This window comes from Humulus lupulus, chromosome 8, assembly GCF_963169125.1.
Source record: "Humulus lupulus chromosome 8, drHumLupu1.1, whole genome shotgun sequence".
Lineage (NCBI taxonomy): Eukaryota > Viridiplantae > Streptophyta > Magnoliopsida > Rosales > Cannabaceae > Humulus > Humulus lupulus.
This window is the reverse complement of record NC_084800.1, coordinates 13747426-13766737: the sequence shown is the minus strand read 5'-3', so window position 1 is coordinate 13766737 and position 19312 is coordinate 13747426. Positions and strand designations below refer to the sequence as shown.

Here is a 19312-nt window from a genome sequence, read left to right as displayed (position 1 = left end):
CCCCTAGGTCACTTAAGGTTCCTAAAGCCACCCCAAGGGCAAAATTGTCATTTCCAACCTATACTGTTAATTATAATTAACGCTCTCCAATTCCCGCTAATCTCAAAATTATCAAATACCAATAAATAATATCCCATTACCCTTTAATTCCCAGTAATGTTCTAGTCATCAACATGACCCTGAGACTCACCCCGAGCCCCGAACTTAAACCCGTTATGACTAAACCGAACACTTACATTTCATGATCGTGGCTCGAACCAATCCACCTTATAAGGTGACCTTATTAATTAATCACAACCATGCACCCAAAATACACAATTACGCCCACAGCGGCCAAATTACCAAAATGCCCTCATAATTAAAATATGAACCCATATGCATGCATTCACCATCACATAATAATATAATTCACGTAAACATACATATAATCATTAAATACCATAATAAATCAATTATGGCCCTCCCGGCCTCCTAATCAAGGTCCTAAACCTTATTAGGAAATTTGGGGCATTACATTTACCATGACAAAAATATTTTGAGAAAAGATTTTTCTCCAGATCAGAAAGTCCTTTTATACAACTCTCGTTTGCATTTATTCCCGGGAAATTTACGCTTTAGGTGGTCCGGTCCTTACATTGTTCGTATTATTTTTCCACATGGAGCTATTGAAATTAAAAATCCTAAAAATGGTGATATATTTAAAGTTAATGGACAAAAATTAAAACCAATTTTAGAATTAAAAACGGATGAAGTGGATGAGATCCTCCTTGAGGACCCTGTTTACCATGCTCTTTGACTCCTATTTGATCTGGTTAACTTGTGTTTTATTTGTTTTGTTTGTTTTATGTGTAATTTAATTTTTGTTTGTTGTATCTTTTATTCTCTTAGTGATGCACCATATCGAGGTACGACCATTCTAAACTCTAAACTCTTTTCAATTTTAATTTATATTTATATTTTGGCACATTGAGGACAATGCTTAAATTAAGTTTGGGGGTATCGAATTTATATGGTTATTATTATTAAGGATAGTATGATTTATTGTGTTTATGCTTTGCGTTGCTTTTAATTTTTATGTTTGTGTTAATTTTTGTGTGTTTCTTTATGTTTGTTTGAAAAAAAATATATTTATATATATTTATTTATTTTGTCGTCTTCTTCTTCAAAAAAAAAAATTTAATTGTTCATTTTCATAAAAAAACAATTTTTTATTTTTTATTTTTGGTGATATTTTTCATTTTCAATAATAAAAATCTTGATTGAGTTTGAGTTTAGTTCTCTTAAAAATGTGAATAATTCTTAAGCTTTGTTTTTAATTATAGGGTCAATTTTGCTTGTAACAAAAATTACATTTTTCATAACAAGAACACTCTTATTTCCTATAAGTTTAAGTGAAAAATAATTTTAATGAAAACCTATTTTCTAAAAGCAAAATTGACAATTTAATTAATTACATAAGCTTAACTTTTATTCATAATACTTTTTTAAATTTATTTTCATTGTGAAATTTTTTAGATTATCCTTTTTATATCACCAATAAAAAAAATGTATGTTTTAATTTTTCTTTTGTTTGAGGACTAGCAAAACTTTATGTTTGGGGGTGTGATAACTCTACAAAATAGAGTTATTTTACCATAGTTTATATGCTAATTGTTGCTTAGTTTTTGAGTTTTTAATTGATTTATTAAGTTTATAAGTAATTTTGAATTTATTAGGTTTATTTTAATTTTATATATTTTTGTGTATTTTTATAGTTATATTATTGTAAAATGTTATAGTTTAATTATTTAAAATTAATATTGTTAAGTTGGGAGTAAAAAGATGCAATTTTGAGCTTAAATATTTAAATTAAATTAAGTTTTAATTAATATTTTCAATGAACTAATATGATTTATTTTATAGTTGAAAATATTTTATTTTGATTTAATTTATGTTTATTTTGTAGGGAGTAAGTTGTAATTTTTTTGGGCTTTGAAGAGTAAAGAAAAGAAAGAAAAAATGGCAAATTTCAAAGAAATTGACATTTTTGATAATTAAAAGCCCAAATGAGCCCAGCCCGCTTGATGCACCAGCCAGCTCCAGCAGCTTCACGGCCCAAGCCCAATGCGCAGTGCCAGTCCATGCTCCCCCAGCCAGGCCTGTGCCTCCTATGCACTTGACGCCCCAATCCCAGCAGCCACCTGACTGCTGCCTCACCCAACCTGGGCCCGCCAGCTGCTCCACCATTCGACCTAGCACTTCCCAGCCGACTGCCACCAGCACCAGCCACCATCAGCCACTTCTTGAGCCCATAAAATTGCCTAAATGTACCATTTGTCCCCTATGTCCAAAATGCCAACTTTTTACCCTTTTTTCTACACATTTTCACCACAACATCATCATTACACCCTATAATTTACCTCTACATACCATATTTATTTTATTTAATTAATCTAATCAATTTAATTAATTTAAATTGATTATTTTAATAATCTCTTTTTGGCTATAAATATGGAATTTCAAGACCATTTTTGGTGTGCTTAATTTTTGGTTACCGTCTTCTTTTCTCCCATTTTCTCTTTACCATTCTCTCTTCCATTTTAGGTTTTTCAAGAGCATTTTGCAAGTATGTATGTCATTTATTTTGTAATTTCTATTCTAGTTATGTGCTTCTAATCTTTTTCATAAGATTATTAAGATCATGATGAAGCAACTTGTAACTAGGTAATATTTATGTTGTATGTTGATTTCCCTTGTAATGCAACAAGTTTATGGATTTTTCTTCTTCATATATGTCTTTCATCTTTAATATCTCATATTTTGGATTGTTAGATAATATGCACTTTGTTCTTCATTTTTGCAAAAAACATAATATTCTTTGTGTAAGATGTGTCATTAAATTGTACACATCCATGCTTAGAACAAAAATATTATGTTTTGCCTTATAAATAATGTTCATTGATTTATTTGTTATTTCATTAGATTGATTTACACTAAATGCTTTGAAATTATAATTTTGAAAAGTGAAGAAAAATCCTATCTTTTTAGAAGTAATTTGTGCTTAAAATTATAAATCTGCTTTGAAAATGATAGTTTGATTTGTTTTAACTATCACTAAAACTTTGGAATCAATATACTAATAAATATTATTAAACTTACATTTTGTGGATTCTAGTATCTTAATAATATTTTCTTTTAACACTTATTTTCAAATCATTATTGGCTTATTTTTATTCTCTTAAATAGCTTTATTTTTCAATATTTTATTTTATGTTCATAATATTAAAGTTCATCAATCTTTGGAGCTAGGTTAGAATTTATTACTTTTGATTTTAAATAGTTTTCTTTTTTATTTTATACAACTCCTTTGGGTTCGATCTCGTGCTTACACGAACACTATATTCCATATACGATTCGTGCGCTTGCGAGTATAAATTTTTAAAACATACTCGTTTGGGGTCCATCACCCACTTCAAGAGCTTTCCCGATGATTTGAGTTTTTGCAACACTTGTCGGAGGGGATGGTTAGTCAGTACTCTTACCGTATGGGCCTGAAAATAGGGCCTAAGCTTTCGGGACAAGGTCAGCAGGAAAAATGTCAATTTTTTCGATTATTGGGTATCGTGATTCTGCACCTAATAACCTTTTGCTTACATAATAGATCGGGAGCAGGGCCTTCCCGTCTTCCCGTAATAATGCGGCGCTGATGGCGTGTTCGATCACAGCCAAATAGAGGTATAGTGGTTCCCCCTCCACTGGTTTCACCAATATTGGTGATCGAGCCAAATGTTCTTTTAGTCATTGGAAAGCCTCTTCGCATTGAGCCTACCATTCGAACCTTTGGCTTCCTCGAAGGACGTTGAAGAATGGGATGCACTTGTCCGTGGCCTTTGAGACAAAACATCTCAAAGCGGCTATCCGCCCAGTCAAGCTCCGAACATCTTTATGCTTTTGTGGTGAGGGCATGCCAATCAGCACCTTGATTTTTTCTGGATTGGCCTCTATTCCCCAGTAGCTTACTATGAACCCCAGAAACTTCCCAGATGCCACGCCAAAAGTGCATTTTTTGGGATTCAACTTCATCCCATACCTTCGAATGATCGCGAAGGCTTCGGGCAGATCATCAACATGTTCTCCGGAGGTCTTGGATTTGACCAGCATGTCGTCGATGTAGACCTCCATGTTCCTTCCTTGCTAGGCCCGAAACATTTTGTTGACTAGCCGCTGATATGTGGCTCCGACGTTTTTGAGCCCAAAAGGCATGACGATGTAGCTGTACACCCCCTTGTCGGTTTGGAAGCTGGTATGTTCCTAGTCCGCTACATGCATAGAAATCTGGTTGTAGCCTGAGTAGGCATCCATGAAGCTCAAGATTTCGTAGCCGGACGTTACATCCACCATTTGATCGATCCGGGGGAGTGGGAAACAATCTTTAGGGCAAGCTTTGTTGAGGTTTGTGAAATCGATGCACGTTCTCCACTTCCCGTTCGGCTTTGGCACCAGCACTGGATTGGCTAACCAAACGGGATACAAAGCTTCCCGGATGAAGTTGATCGAGTATAACTTTTCAATTTCCAACTTGAGAGCTTTTGCTCTTTCCGCACTTAGGGGTCTCCACTTTTGCCGAATTAGGGTCGCACCTTTGTTGATATTCAAGGTGTGGCAGATGATATTGCGATCGATTTCGGTCATATCCGAATGAGACCAGACCAAGACATCCTGGTTCTCTTTTACTCGAGCGATGATGGCAGCCCGGACCTCTACATTCAGGTTCTTCCCGACTTGGATTACCTTAGTCGGGTCGGTGTCGCTGATGCACACCTCTTCAATTTCCTCCATGGGCTCCAGTACGCGGTCTTCCCCAATCCGCGAGTCCAGCTTGTCTTCTTCCCGGACAACCTGTCTTGCCAGAGGGGGCAGGACTGGAGCGGCGTTTTCCTCCTCAAGAGGTTCTTCGTGGACCATGTAAATGGGTCGGGCGGATACACGGTAACATTTCCAGGTACTCTTCTGATCCCCTCAGACTGTTCCCACTCCTCCGTTATCGCAGGGGAACTTCATACAGAGGTGGCGGATGGAGGTGATAGCCCCGAAGTCGACTAATGCGAGCCGACCAAAGATGATGTTGTAAGCGGTGGGGCAATCTGTAACGCCCTACTACCTTAAAGTCGTTACTAAGTGAGTTTAAAACGTGCATTTAGCTCGCTAAACGAGGTTTTTAGAATAAAAGTGTGATTAAACAAAAAGACAAGGCTGTAATCTTTAAAAGTACACCATTTCAGTAACAGTTCCAAGAGTTTAACATTTGGGATCCCAAAACGAGGTTTGTAAAATATTTACAATTCAAAATAGATTTACATATGACCAATTATCAAAAACATAGCTTAGTACAGCCATTTCTCAAAATGCCCCCAACCAAAGCAGTCGGGCAAGCCAAACATGTACGCGCCGCCCCCACGCTCTCCGTACTCATGGCTGGTTGACTTTCTCTTTGCCCTTACCTGCAACACAGAGCACCCGTGAGCCGAAGCCCATCAAGAAAGCTGATGGCTGTCGTATACCACACAAATTTAACAATGATTTTTCTTTCAATACTTCCAATTATTTCAGTATAATAGCAAGCACAGGTCGAACCCACGAGGACTATCGTTCACTTTATTATTCAAGAATTAACACTAAAACTTAAAAGGGGATTTTGATTTTTAACTCAAAATTAAATAGCATAAACTAGAAAGCAATTAAAGATGGATATTACGATATTAAGAAGCCGTTAAAGGTTAATCTCCACCCTCAACAACCATTCCTAATCATTAATAATAAATATTATTCCAATTTCTCAATTAAACTATTAACCCCGCAGATGACGCTGAAGCAGTCAATTATCCTAGTCTCCCTATTATAAGTAATCAAGGCAAAGCGCCCAATAATTAACTCTTTTATCTAAGAAATAAATATATGAAGCATACAATCTATTTAACTTAGATAAATCATTAAGTTCTATGGAAACAAGTTAATCTAGGCAATAAATTAATGAAGCATATAATTCATTTAACCTAGGTTCTATTTTTCTTCACAATCAATTGCAATTTATCACACACACTTAGAATCCTAAACTATTAGGTGAGTAGTAATTCTAAGATGACAACTGAACAATGTAAAACCTTAATTAGTTGGCCACCTAACAAGAAATCACAAAATTCATAACATTCAATTGGAAAAATAGAAACAATTTAATATTGAGAGAAATTGAAGAACAATATTCATTATCAATAATCAAGAATTCATGTCTTGGGTTTTGAATTAACCCTTAACCTAAAAAGAATCTACTCCATAATTGTAATCATAATCACAAACATAATTATAATTAAAATTATAGAGGTTAAGGAAAGAAAAAAAACTAGATGGATGAACAAGATTGCTGTCGCGTTGTAGTCTTATTTCCAGCCCCTTCAGAGTCTCTTTTTCTCTCTAAACCGTAATCAAAACTTAATCTAAAATTAACCCTAATAATTATTTATAGTCTCAATTAAATTCTAATTAAAAAGAAATAAAAAATCTGAAAACGACGTCGCGAGCCGCGACCTAGAACGAAATCTGTGCCTAAATCTGTCCCTTAGGCAGCGGCCTGAGTTTTATGCGCAGCGGCCTGTCTGGAAGAAAAAATTCTGACATTACAATTTCCATTTAAAGTGCCGCGGCCTAAGTTTTATGAGCCGCGGCCTACCTCCGAATTCTTCAATTCTTGATCTTAGAAAGCTTCCACATTGCCACCACTTCCACATTTCAATCCCAAAAGCTTTGAATACTCCTAAAACTTTATTTTAACTACACTTGCCATCAAAATGTCAGATTTATCATCATAAAACGCAACGTAGAAAATATGTGGTAGAATCACAAAACTTAGTGAAAACTATTAAAAATGCTATCATAACACCATCCAATCATAGAAAAACTTAACAAATATTAATACAAAAATGACCTTATCAAAAACTCATACAGTTCGTAACATATGCATATCACACAATCACTATAGCAGATAACTCACAGTTAATTAGACAATCCACAAGATTTAAACACATATACGGCCGTGCCGTCCCAGAAGGGTTACCAAAGCCTAGGTTCTCGGTCCATACCGTAAGGATATCCCATCTATCCATTGGGGTCTCACCCTAACCACAAGCACCCCATGTGCTAAGTGATATTCCCGGCCCCACTGCCGTTCTCAGCCTTCTCCGTTCTCGGCCCTTCGCCGTTCCCGGCTCCTTTGCCGTTCATTCTGCTATAACCACATATAGCATTCTCAAACAACAATCAAACATATAATAATTCATTTAAAGCTACTTCCTAGCAATAATACAATCTAGGGCCGCGCCCTGCAACAACACTATGGGCCCATGCCCTGCTCTACGGGTGCTATAGTTTCCTTACCTGTATCCCACAATACATATAAAACACTTTTAATACTAACCAATCCCAAAACCACTTCCCGGGACCAATCCCGTACTCTCGGGACCTCTAACTCCCTAAAACAATGCATTGGAATCATCCCCCGAGTCCCCGGGCAAAAGCCCTAAAAATACAATATTTGGCTGTCAAAAATGGCCTAGGGCCGCGGCACTCCCATCAAGGGCCGCAGTGCCCAGAGGCTTTTCCCTCATCCTGATGCAAGCTTGCGCCGCGGCACCAAAGAACAGGGCCGCGACGCCCCTACGCGAACCCAGATTTCTGGGTTTTCTTCTGCATTTTTCCTCAGCCAAAACAACTCTAATTCAACCCAAACAAGTACCTAAGCCCCAAAATCAATTTAAAACCCCAATTGAACCATTTAACAACCTATAAACATCAAAAACAAACTCAATTACACAATCACACTCAAAATCCAATCTTGAGTTTCAAATTCCTGAAACTTAAACCATGGCTTCCAAGACTTAAACCAGAGCTTGAAAACTATAAATCATGCCTCTAAAATCTTAAACCACATCAGATATGGAAATTTAAACATGTTAGAACTCTTACCTCAATCAAAAATCTAGCTTGAACCCTTCTCAATTCCAGCCTCCTACCTCCTTCCTCTTGATTATCCTAACTGAATTTCCAAGTAAAACCAGCCAGATCTCCTTTAAATTCCCACACTCAATCTCTGAAAATTCAGACTCAAATCCAACGAAAACAGAGTACAAATTCTTACCTTTGAACAATCCTAGCTTAAATCTGGTTTTGGTTGCCTCAAACTCCTTTGAACTTCCTCCTAGGTTTCAAGTTCCAGCCCCCCTTCTTGCTTCCCTTTCTTTCTAGCCTTTTCTTCCAATTTTCAGCATAAACCAATATGTGACCAAGTGTTATACGTGAACCATCCTTCCCTTCAGCTCAAACTTATCTATCCTTAACCAATTGACCATTCTACCCTTCCCTAGAAATTCTCTCCTAACTTAACCTCAAGGGCACTCTTGTCCTTTCACCTATATTATAATTCTACCATATTTTCCATCTGAACTTGTTACTCTCAGCAGTTACTAATGGTTACACAGGTTACTCAATCACCAATAACCATTAACCTCTAATTCTCGACTCAACTTACAAAATTTCCCAGAGTACCCCTAGGCTCCTCCCGAGCTGGGTATAAAATCCCGTTGTGACTTTTAAGTTAACTAGCTCCCTAGGACCGTCTCGGCACGTGCATCACAATAATATCACCACACTCACGTGGTTCAAATCACATAACACAATTATAACATTTATGCCCTCACCGGGCTAAAATTACCAATTTACCCCTATCATGCAAATGGGGTCCACATGCATATTTATACCACCTAAACATGCATTCTAATCACATACTCATTTAAATTCATATATTATCATGTTAATTCACTTATTGCTCTCCAGGCACGCTAATCAAGGTCCTAAACCTTATTAGCAACTTGGGGTGTTACAAAATCCACCACTACGAATGTACAAAATTTGAACGAGCCTTGGATCTCGTTCACCAGTGTTACGGGCAACTGGATTTTCCCCATCGGGAGTATCGAATCTCCATTGAAACCGTAGATCTGGGTTGGGCATGAGGCCAGATCTGCCTCAGTCAAGCCAATCGCGACGAAGGCTGGCTTGAACAAGATGTTGACGGAGCTTCCGTTGTCCACTAACACTCAAGACACCATCTTATTGGCTATTTGGGGATCAATGACCAGAGGATCATGATGCGGGAAATGGACACTGCAGGCGTCGTCTTTTGTGAAGGTGATGGGGAGGTTCATCAACTTCGGGCGTTGAGCCGGCGCTTGCACCAAGGCGCATACCTCTTGGTCGTGGTCAAGCTCGCTGAGGTAGCGCTTTTGATCATTCCAGGACGGTCCTCTCAAATGGGGCCCGCCCGAGATGGTGGCTACGTGACCATTTACTCGCGGGGGCGTTGTCCCAGCAGGGTAGGGCATTCCAGGTCTGGGTGCCTGCACTGTGGGGGCCCCCTGAGGGGCCTGTGCTCCCGGGCTTGTCGCGTATCCTCCCTGGGGAGGCGGGTACGCTTCAGGTGTGCTCGAGATCGTGGACTGTCTGGGGATTGCTGGCAGTTCTGGAACGCCCATGGGCATCCTGACCCACTGGTGGAGATGTCCCAGCTTGATCAAGTGTTTGATCTCGTCCTTTAGCTGCCGACATTCTTCGGTTGTGTGGCCCACCTCCTTATGGTATGCGCACCTTTTGCTGGTGTCCCTTGGGTTCTTTCCCCCTTTGAACATGGGGGCTGGTTTCCGGTAATGAACCGTCCTTTCTGTGGCCAGGTATATGTTTTCCCTGGTATCCACTAGATTGGTGTACTCCGAATATTGGGGCTCGTATCCCCTTTTGCCCTTCTTAGAGGGCTCGGACCGATTTTGTCCCTTCGAGGGTGAATTTATATAATTATATTAATATAAATTCAAATTCAAATGTTATAAAATTTCATCATTATAACAATATATAATACAAGACTAGATATTTAATAACTATATTAATATAAATTTAAATGTAATAAAATATTATTATGATTATATCCTATTTCTTTACATATGAATTCAAATATTATAAAATATTATCATTATAATAATATTTGAGACAAGACTAGATATTTAATACTTATATCAATATAAATATAAATATTATAATAATAATAATAATATATAATACATAATCTTAATTTTTATTAAAAAAATTATCATTTGTGTTTAAAGAAGTTATCATATTATATATATTAAAAAAAATCGTAAACAATGTTTTGGTTTAATTTTTCATTTAATATATTTATGCTATTTTTTATATATAATATTATTTATTTATTTGAAATATTAACATGACAATGATACAAATTTAATAAATATAATTAATAAATTATATAAATAAAACTAAGTAAATGTGCATTGCGCGTTGCTTGTATCTAGTATATATATATATATATATCTTCTATATAATAAGTGTGTAGATAACAAAAATTCTTGATTTTAACGTTTTTTATTTTTTTTTCGTTAACTTTAACAAAATATTCTTATATTTAACGGTAGATTGTAAACATTTTTATATATAATAGAATATTCTTATATTTAATTGTCGATTGTAAACATGATTTAAACTTAAATCAAATTAAATAAATAAACAAATTAAAATATGATATTTTGAGATATTTTACAATGACAATTATTTAAAAATAATAAAATCATACGATTTATAACTTAAATAAAATTTAATTAAGCTTAAACTTAAACTTCACGTATTAGAATAATATCATATTAACACATATAACATAATATAATTTACAATCAACTAGAAAAAAACTTCTTTAAAAAAAAACTAGCAACAAACTTAAATTTAAAATCCATGTATAATATAAATATTATATTAAACATATAATATGTAATCTCTTGTTGTCAGTGTCAAATTCAAAACCTAGAGCAAACATAAACTTAAACAAAAATTAATTAATTAAAATATGATATTTTAAAGATATTTTATAATAATTTAAATAATTAAATCATATTTATTTAAAAGTAATAAAGCTATACATATCATTTTTTTTATCTTATAAATTTGTGCGATAGTTTATTTTTTATCAAGTGATTGGAGATCTTTTTCTTCATCAAAGGACATTACGAGTTATATTAGAAACTAAAAATAGTTGATGTATATATACTACTCTACACTATGACTTTTTTATATTCTTATTTTATTCTATTATTAATTTCTTTTTAAATATTATTGTAATTTATATATATGTCATGAGTCATGTAAATATAAATATATGTTAATATTGTGTTTAGATGTCATATATGTAGAGATTATTGATATAAATATTTATATATACTATAGAACTATAATTCATTCTATTATATATTGAAAAAAAAAGTGAACCAGTTTTTATTAAAATTATAGACAATGTTTTTCCCTGATTTTTTAATGCATTTAAGTCATACTTTATATTAAACATATTTTATTTATTTTTATGGTATTGTTTATTTATTTAAAATTTATATGATAATTAAAAAATAAATATGTTTGAATAAGCATGTCTATAACTTTAAAATTAAGCAAACGTGCATTGCATATTATTTTTACCTAGTATATATATATAAGTATGTTGTTTCTATATTAAAAATAGGATAGGTAACCATTTGGTACCCTGTTTTTTTGCAAAGTATTATTTTGGTACTATCTATTTTCAATAATGCTCATATGGTACCATGTATTTTAAAATCATACATATTTGGTACCCTAAACTCAAATTTAATTAATAAAATTTTACCAATTTAATCAAACTGCTGTCAATTATGTAAGTTCCAAATTTAAATTTAATTACTTAATTACATATAGCTGATGACAGTTTAATCATATTGACAAAATTTTATCTATTAAATCTGAGTCTAGGTTATCAAATATGTATAATTTTAAAATACAGGGTACCATATCAGCATTATTGAAAACAGAAGGTACAAAAATGATACTTTGCAAAAACATAGGGTATCAAATGAGTAAATTCCCTTAAAAATAAAGCCATGTTACCAATATTCTTTTACTCACTAACTTTAACTTCTATTAAGAGGGAAAACTAGTAGTGCTACAACCAGGGTTCAACCCTAGTTTTTCCCTCCTTCGACTCCTCCATTTCCAACCGTCATGAATTGATTCTAAGCTTCACCCAAACTCACAAAAGAACCCCAAAACCATATACACAAGTCCTAGGCATCATAATCAAAAAATCATAGCAAAAAACTCCCATCAATTCTCAATATCAACCTTAAAAATCCAGCTGAAAACCAAAATGAAAACAGAGCAATAACCAAACTTTTAATGGCTAGAAACTTACCTCAAGCTCAATATAAAACCCTCTTCAATGGTGGAACACAACCCTAAGCCCTCAAGACTCACTTCCCTAGCTTGGTTCTATTAAGCTCAAAAACTCAAAGAGAAAAAGAAGGAAAATGATGTACGAGAGAAGAAGATGAATGCTCTGTTTTACTTAAGCTTCTACAGCCTTCAAATGTCTATATCTATCATTAGGGTGAAAAGACTATATTGCCCCTAGGTCATTTAAAGTCCTTTAAAGGCTTCCAAGGGTAAAACCATCATTTCCCCCCTATCTCGTTAATCATAATTAACACCCTCCAATTCCCGTTATTTCTAATATTCTCAAATGCTAATAAATCATATCCCATTACCATTTAATTCCCAGTAATGTTCTAATCCTCAAATTACCCCGAGACTCACCCCGAGCCCCAAAATCAACCCCGTTATGACCAAACTGCTAACTTGCATTAAAAGATTGTCTCTTGCCGAATGGCTCAAACAAATCCACATTATAATGTGGCATCATCAATAATTCACCAACATGCATGAAAATACACAATTATGCCCTCAATGGACCAAATTACCAAAATGTCCCTATCATGAAATGTGGACCCACATGCATGCATTTAACATCATATAATAATATAATTCACCTAAACATGCATATAATCATTTAATGACATAATAAATCAATTATGGTCCTCCCAGCCTACTAATCCAACAATTAAACCTCATTAGGGATTTTGGGCATTACACTTAAGGTAAGAGGCATCTTCACTGGAATGAAGAGAGAGAATGAGAGCAATTTCAATTATTTTTTCTTTTAAAAGGTATTTAACAACAAAAGTTATCAGAATAAACGATCAAGACTAACAACGGCTAACTTTTATTAAGAATGAATATTTAATTGCAAAAATATAGAGGATAGGGACTTAAGTGCCAAAGGTGAGGTAGGTTGAGTGTTTTTAGTGCAAATAAGCCAATATATATCTCTTCTATATAATAAGTGTGTAGATAACAGAAATTATTGGTTTTAACATTTTTTTTAAAAATTGTTTTTTCGTTAACTTTAACGGAATATTCTTATATTTAACGGAATATTATTATATTTAATGGTAGATTGTAAACACGGCTTAAACTTCAATAAATTTAAATAAATAAATAATTAAACAAATTAAAATAAGATATTTTTGAGATATTTTACAATAATAATTATTTAAAAATAATAAAACTATATATTTTATAACTTAGATAAAATTTAATTAAACTTAAACTTAATATTATATTAAACATATAATATATAATATTTTGTTGTCACTGACAAATTCAAAAACTAGAATAAACATAAACTTAAACAAAAATTAATTAATTAAAATAAGATATTTTTAAGATATTTTATGACAATAATAATAATTAAATCATATTTATTTAAAAATAATAAAGTCATACATATCATTTTTTTATCTTATAAATTTGTCTGATAATTTGTTTTTTATCAAGTGATTGGAGCTATTTTTCTTCAACAAATTCACCAAAGGATATTGTCAAATACATCAGAAACTAAAAATAATTGATGCATGTATAATAATGTCTACACTATGATTTTTTCTATTCTTATTTTATTTTTATTATTAATTTCTTTTTAAAGATTGTTGTATTTTATATATATGTCATGTAGCCATGTAAATATATATCTATGTCAACATTGATATAAATATACATCTATTTTTTTTTATAGATGTCATATATGTAGAGATTATTGATATAAATATTTATATATAATATAGAATTATAATTCATTCTATTATATATATTTAAAAAAAATCAATTTTTATTAAAATTATAGACAACGTTTACAACTTTGAAACTAAGCAAACGTGCATTGTACGTTACTTCTACCTAGTATATAAACTAAGTAAATGTGCATTGCACGTTGCTTATACCTAGTATATATGTATTTATATATATACTAGATACAACGTGCAATATACACGTTTTCTTAGTTTTATTTATATAATTTATTAAATTTATATTAATATCATATAAATTTTGAAATAAATATCTTATTTTAATTGAATAATTTATTTATTTTTGTTTAAGTTTATATTTGTTCTAGTTTTTAAATTTGGGAATAACAACAAAATATTATATATTATATGTTTAATGTAATATTAAATATTATACATGGATTTTAAATTTAAGTTTATTTATAGTTTAAAAAAAATTGTTGCTAAGTGACAGTTGATTATATTATATGTTTAATATGATATTATTTTAATAAGTTAGTTTAAATTTAATTAAAGTTATAAAACATATAATTTTATTATTTTTAAATAATTATCATTATAAAATATATAAAAATTATTTATAAATAATTATCATTTTAAAATATTTCAAAAATATCCTATTTTAATTTTAAAAAAATAATAAAAAACTGTTAAAACAAAAAATTTCCACACTTATTATATAGAAGAGACATGAGAAACTAAAAATACCCAAAATAAATCTATAACAAACTTGAAAACAAGCCAAAAAAAATAAAAATCAAGACCTTAAAAATATAAAAGTTTCCCTAAAATCTTAAAATCCTATAACAATTTGCAAACAAAGATGTTTACTATTTAGTTAGAACTTGTATCCAAGATGATCATAATATTAGTGGGTTAGATGATGTTACACATGTCGATGTTGTTGGAAGACCCTATCATTTAATGAAATTCGCTACTTTATTAAAAAAAGTATTTATTTTAAAAATCTAAAAAAAAAAAGAAGAAGAAGAAGAAGAAGAAAAGAAGAGCGTGAGGATCCTCTAATCGATAACGAGTGAAAACAGTACAACACATCGCAGAAGTAGAAGACGACAAACAACATTAGCTGACAAAATTTGGAGAAACACGTCAAGTACTGTCAGACCCCCTTACCCTACTATACCACATTAGTCTATTACTTTTCCCCTTTTCTCTTTTTTACCATGAATCAATTTCAACTTCTCTGATTTTATATTCTTTTATTTGATATTATAATATAGCGAGGGGACAAAAATGTTGTACTATCTCGATCAATAATTCGTTCATATTATTTGTATTTTCGGTTCAGTCGAAGCTGGTATCTCCCATTGATTGGTGTGGTTGGGGTTTTAGGTTTCGAAGAAAGGTCAAATGTTTCCGAGATTGATTCAGACCCATGAAGGGATAATGGGTCAGGATGATATACAAATGCAAGGGATTGGTTCCAACCATGGACTCAATCAGAATCTGAGAGGAGACCCATGTCTCGTCTTGACCTCCGACCCCAAGCCCCGTCTTCGTTGGACTGCTGACCTTCACGAACGATTTGTCGACGCTGTTACTCAGCTCGGCGGCGCTAGTAGTTAGTGTTCTTCTCTCTTCCCTGATGTCTATTTTACTTTATTTGATCTTTTCATTAATTTCGGACTTCAGAGATCCCAAATGTGTGTTTTTGGGTAGCTCGATTTGATGTTCTTTCGGTAAACTTGATTTTTAGACTTGGTTCTCTTAGGTCACGTTACTAAGACCAGAATCGTATGGGAAAAAGTTTGAAAGGCAATGAAAAGGAATCGAAATTGAAGTTTTGTTTTGTTTTTTTTTATTATTATGTGAAAGATTCGCCAGTTGCTGCTTTAAATATGTAAAATGGACTAGTAAATATAGCTGTAGTACACTCTTGTTATAATCAAGAAATTCTTAGAATGGCAAATTGATTACAAGTAGCTAATTTGAAGAATTATTGTGTGTTGATCACTTTAGTCAATGATGCCTTTTCTGATTGTGCCTTTCTCTTGGTCTTAACGATTCTAGTATCTGTAATGGTTATGAGTTGGGAGGACAGGCTTTTTTGTCCTGAAGTTACTTAGGAGTTTAAGGTCATTGGACTTGTATTGTTCTATTGAAGCTTGTGTTCTTAAGTTCCTTATATTGTCGTGCAAGTTTCTTTATCTTTTTTGTCCTCCGTAGAATCAACTTGCTTTTAAGGTTGTTAGGATTTCTAGGAGATATTATCTTCTTTATTTAGGAGGCCTTTCGGACATACTTTCAATTCTTCTTTCCAGACCAATCATAGAATTTATGCAGTTTTTAGCTAGAAGATGTTTATGTATCTCTTGGTTTCTTCATACATTTTATGATCTTCTGTACTGGATAAATAAGCTGGATGCTCAGACTTATTTATCCCCTGGATCCCAACATTTTAATTTCTTGTTTCAAGATAAGTAAGAAAGAATTTGAACAATTTACATTCAGCCATTTTATATAGTAATTGTTGTACGTCTACTTCATTAACAAGCATGCTAACAAACTTGGTAACTTAATAAGGGCTTGTGAACAAATTGCGGTGTTGTTTTTATTGATTTGGTTCATTTGCAGTTTAAAGTAGGATTCAGGTTAGCTTATTTTGGCTTTTATATAAGTCTGATGAACCTCATATATCAAGCTTTCGCCACTCCTTAGTTGTTTATTTATTAGCACATCTTAACTTGTTATTTCTTAGTAGCTGATAACTGCTGGATTATCATGTGATTGGCATATTCTATTAATATAGTACCCTGAAATGATCATGATTGATAACTGCAGAAGCCACACCAAAGGCCATAATGCGGACAATGAATGTGAAGGGACTGACTCTTTTCCATTTGAAGAGTCACCTCCAGGTTTGTTTTCATTTTTTAGCTATTACTATGACAAACCAATTGGACTGTTTGGTGGTGAAAAGTAAATTCTTATTGACTTATTATTGATATGTAATGTTTCTTCCTATATTTCAGAAGTACAGACTCGGCATACAGTCAGGAAAAGATATGGGTGAGGCATCTAAAGAGTGGATTGTGTCATAACCCATTAGACCCCTTGCCACTTTTCTCTTTCCCTTTGTTTTATTCCCCAGAAAGGGACTATTATATCAAGAATTATGAACTCTACATTAGATATCCATGAATGATGAAACATCCATTGAAAACCACAGTAAGTATAAATCTTTTATCAGAATCTTGTTATTTAGACTGATTTCTTTAGCCAATTTATGCGAGGTATTTCAGCTTCATTCCTTATAGACAGCCCAAGAACTGGTAATTCTTCTCCAAATTTGCCTACTTCTGATATGAATGAGTAAGAAATGACTTCTTGTCTCTTTGTAAAATCATTTTATGGTTTGCTTTCATGTTATTGTTCATGGATTTGTTTAATAGGACTGAATTGTGTGAGGAACTGAAATTTATAGGGGTTACGAAGTCAAAGAGGCACTAAGAGCACAGATGGAAGTACAAAGTAAATTACATTTACAAGTTGAGGTAATTTTCTTTACCTAAACTTACATTTTTAAAGTGTACAAAACCTCTGTAATAGGTGGTAGTAGTGAGTAGTAACCTTGTGTTGAGGGACCTCAGAATTTGCTTTGACACTCTTGTAACAGCAAGGATGGACTTGAGAAAGTCTAACTATGACAGACTTCTCAAGTTAGGCTTTCTCATTCTTTTATAATTAGAATTATTATGTAAATTTGTTAGCAAGTAACTCGATGGTTAAGTTAGGTCCATCCAATTCTAAGCAACGCTCTTTTCTTTGCTATTTAGGCTGAGAAGCACTTGCAGATTCGCCAGAATGCTGAGCGAAGATATATGGCGATGCTTGAGAGAGCTTGTAAGATGCTTGCCGATCAATTTATTGGAGGTTCTGTTATTGACATGGAACACCAAAAATATCAAGGATTAGGGAGTAAAACACCAATAAGTCACACTGTGGATCCACTTGGCTTCTACTCTTCACAATCTACAGAGGTTGCCGGAGTGCAAGGCCCTGAAGAAGTGCCAAACAGTCTTTGTCCACTAAGAGCTGATTGCTCCACAGAGAGCTGCCTAACATCACATGAGAGTCCTGGGGGATTGACCCAAGGATCTCCAGGTGGAGGGAAGAAAAGTATGCTGAGCTTGGACTCAACCGCCTCTTTGATTTGGAGCGAAACCAAAGTGAGAACCCAAGAGGTTAACGTGACTCAAGTTGATCATCTTGGGATCACTAATTATGGCATGTAGAGTTGAATTCTGCTTCCATGATTCGTCATCTCTTAATTAGAGTAAGATATTTCTATGTACTCCACTCCATTCCTCAGAGTGTTGCTGTATGTGTAAAAGAAGGAAAAAAAAAAGAGAAGAAAAAAAAAAGGTTTTTCCTGCCTATGAAGTTGGCAAAAATGGGAAGTAGTCAGAAACAACGTTTTCCAAAATTGTAAATCCAAATGACCAGTGACTTAGAGATTAAGACAATTTGCGTCTCAATGTGATAAAACCGTGTCCCCAAATGCTTAAGTGAATTTCTATTTAACTTGAAAGCAATTTCTAACAATTTTTGCTTCAGCATGGTGATAAGCAAGTGCCCAAGTAGGCACTTGGCTCCAACAGGCAGCTTTTGTACCAATGAGATGAGATCCTTGAGTGCCTTGGTCTGCTCAAACTATTTTCTGTACCAAAATGATTGCATCAATGATTCTTGAACAAGTTTGCCGGTGTTAACAGTCATAGTTTTCAAGGTAAGAACAGTGGAAAGGGACATACACTCGTTTTGGATATATTAGTAGCAGTCAGTGGGCAACAAAAGAAGGCTCTGAAAGTGCCCAAATATCATGTGTTGCTACATAACGATAATGACTTCAAATGCAAGCAGCCAATTAAAGCTGATAGAGATTTTTTTTTTTTTTTGGGTTCTAAAAGCTGATAGAGAGTTGAACTAAAAGGCAAGTCCTTCTTTGTAAGTTGTGAAGGACCACTAAACTGGCCTCATAAACTGTTCGTTCAAGCTCTTTCTTCTTTTTGTCTTTACATAATTACCCTCCGTATTAGTGTTGATCAAACTGTGTTCTGTTGTCTTAAAGTTTGACCCAGTATGGTGTTCCCAGATGTTAACAAAGTTGGGTTTAATTAAAATAGCATTACAGGTAACAGGTTTGGTCATTAGTTATAGATTTGCCAAAGTGTCGGAGCATTGTTTTTGTAGCTTCGTTTTGGCCGAATTGTGGG

At 33.5% G+C, this 19312-nt stretch overlaps 1 protein-coding gene across 2 annotated transcripts; it reads left to right on the top strand.

Annotated features, from left to right (window-relative positions):
* The first annotated feature begins 15059 nt into the window (after positions 1 to 15059).
* On the top strand, positions 15060 to 18627 carry LOC133794666 (protein PHR1-LIKE 3-like). 2 transcript variants are annotated; one of them, XM_062232017.1, is made up of 7 exons: positions 15060 to 15189; positions 15429 to 15657; positions 16878 to 16954; positions 17069 to 17105; positions 17339 to 17408; positions 17521 to 17590; positions 17873 to 18627. In XM_062232017.1, exons 2-7 carry the CDS (start codon positions 15447 to 15449, stop codon positions 18329 to 18331), a joined length of 924 nt encoding a protein of 307 aa, XP_062088001.1. In that variant the 5' UTR covers positions 15060 to 15189; positions 15429 to 15446; the 3' UTR covers positions 18332 to 18627. The 2 variants fall into 2 exon arrangements, with proteins under 2 accessions (XP_062088001.1, XP_062088000.1); XM_062232016.1 differs by lacking the exon at positions 15060 to 15189 and having other exon boundaries at positions 15249 to 15657.
* Positions 18628 to 19312: the final 685 nt, after the last annotated feature.

Bases quoted from the DNA above. Each gene is read 5' to 3' on its own strand.
- LOC133794666 (XM_062232017.1), top strand. From the start codon at position 15,447: ATGTTTCCGAGATTGATTCAGACCCATGAAGGGATAATGGGTCAGGAT. The intron at 15,658-16,877 runs GTTAGTGTTCTT...TGATAACTGCAG, and splicing joins TCAGCTCGGCGGCGCTAGTA to AAGCCACACCAAAGGCCATA. The intron at 17,591-17,872 runs GTAATTTTCTTT...TTTGCTATTTAG, and splicing joins AATTACATTTACAAGTTGAG to GCTGAGAAGCACTTGCAGAT.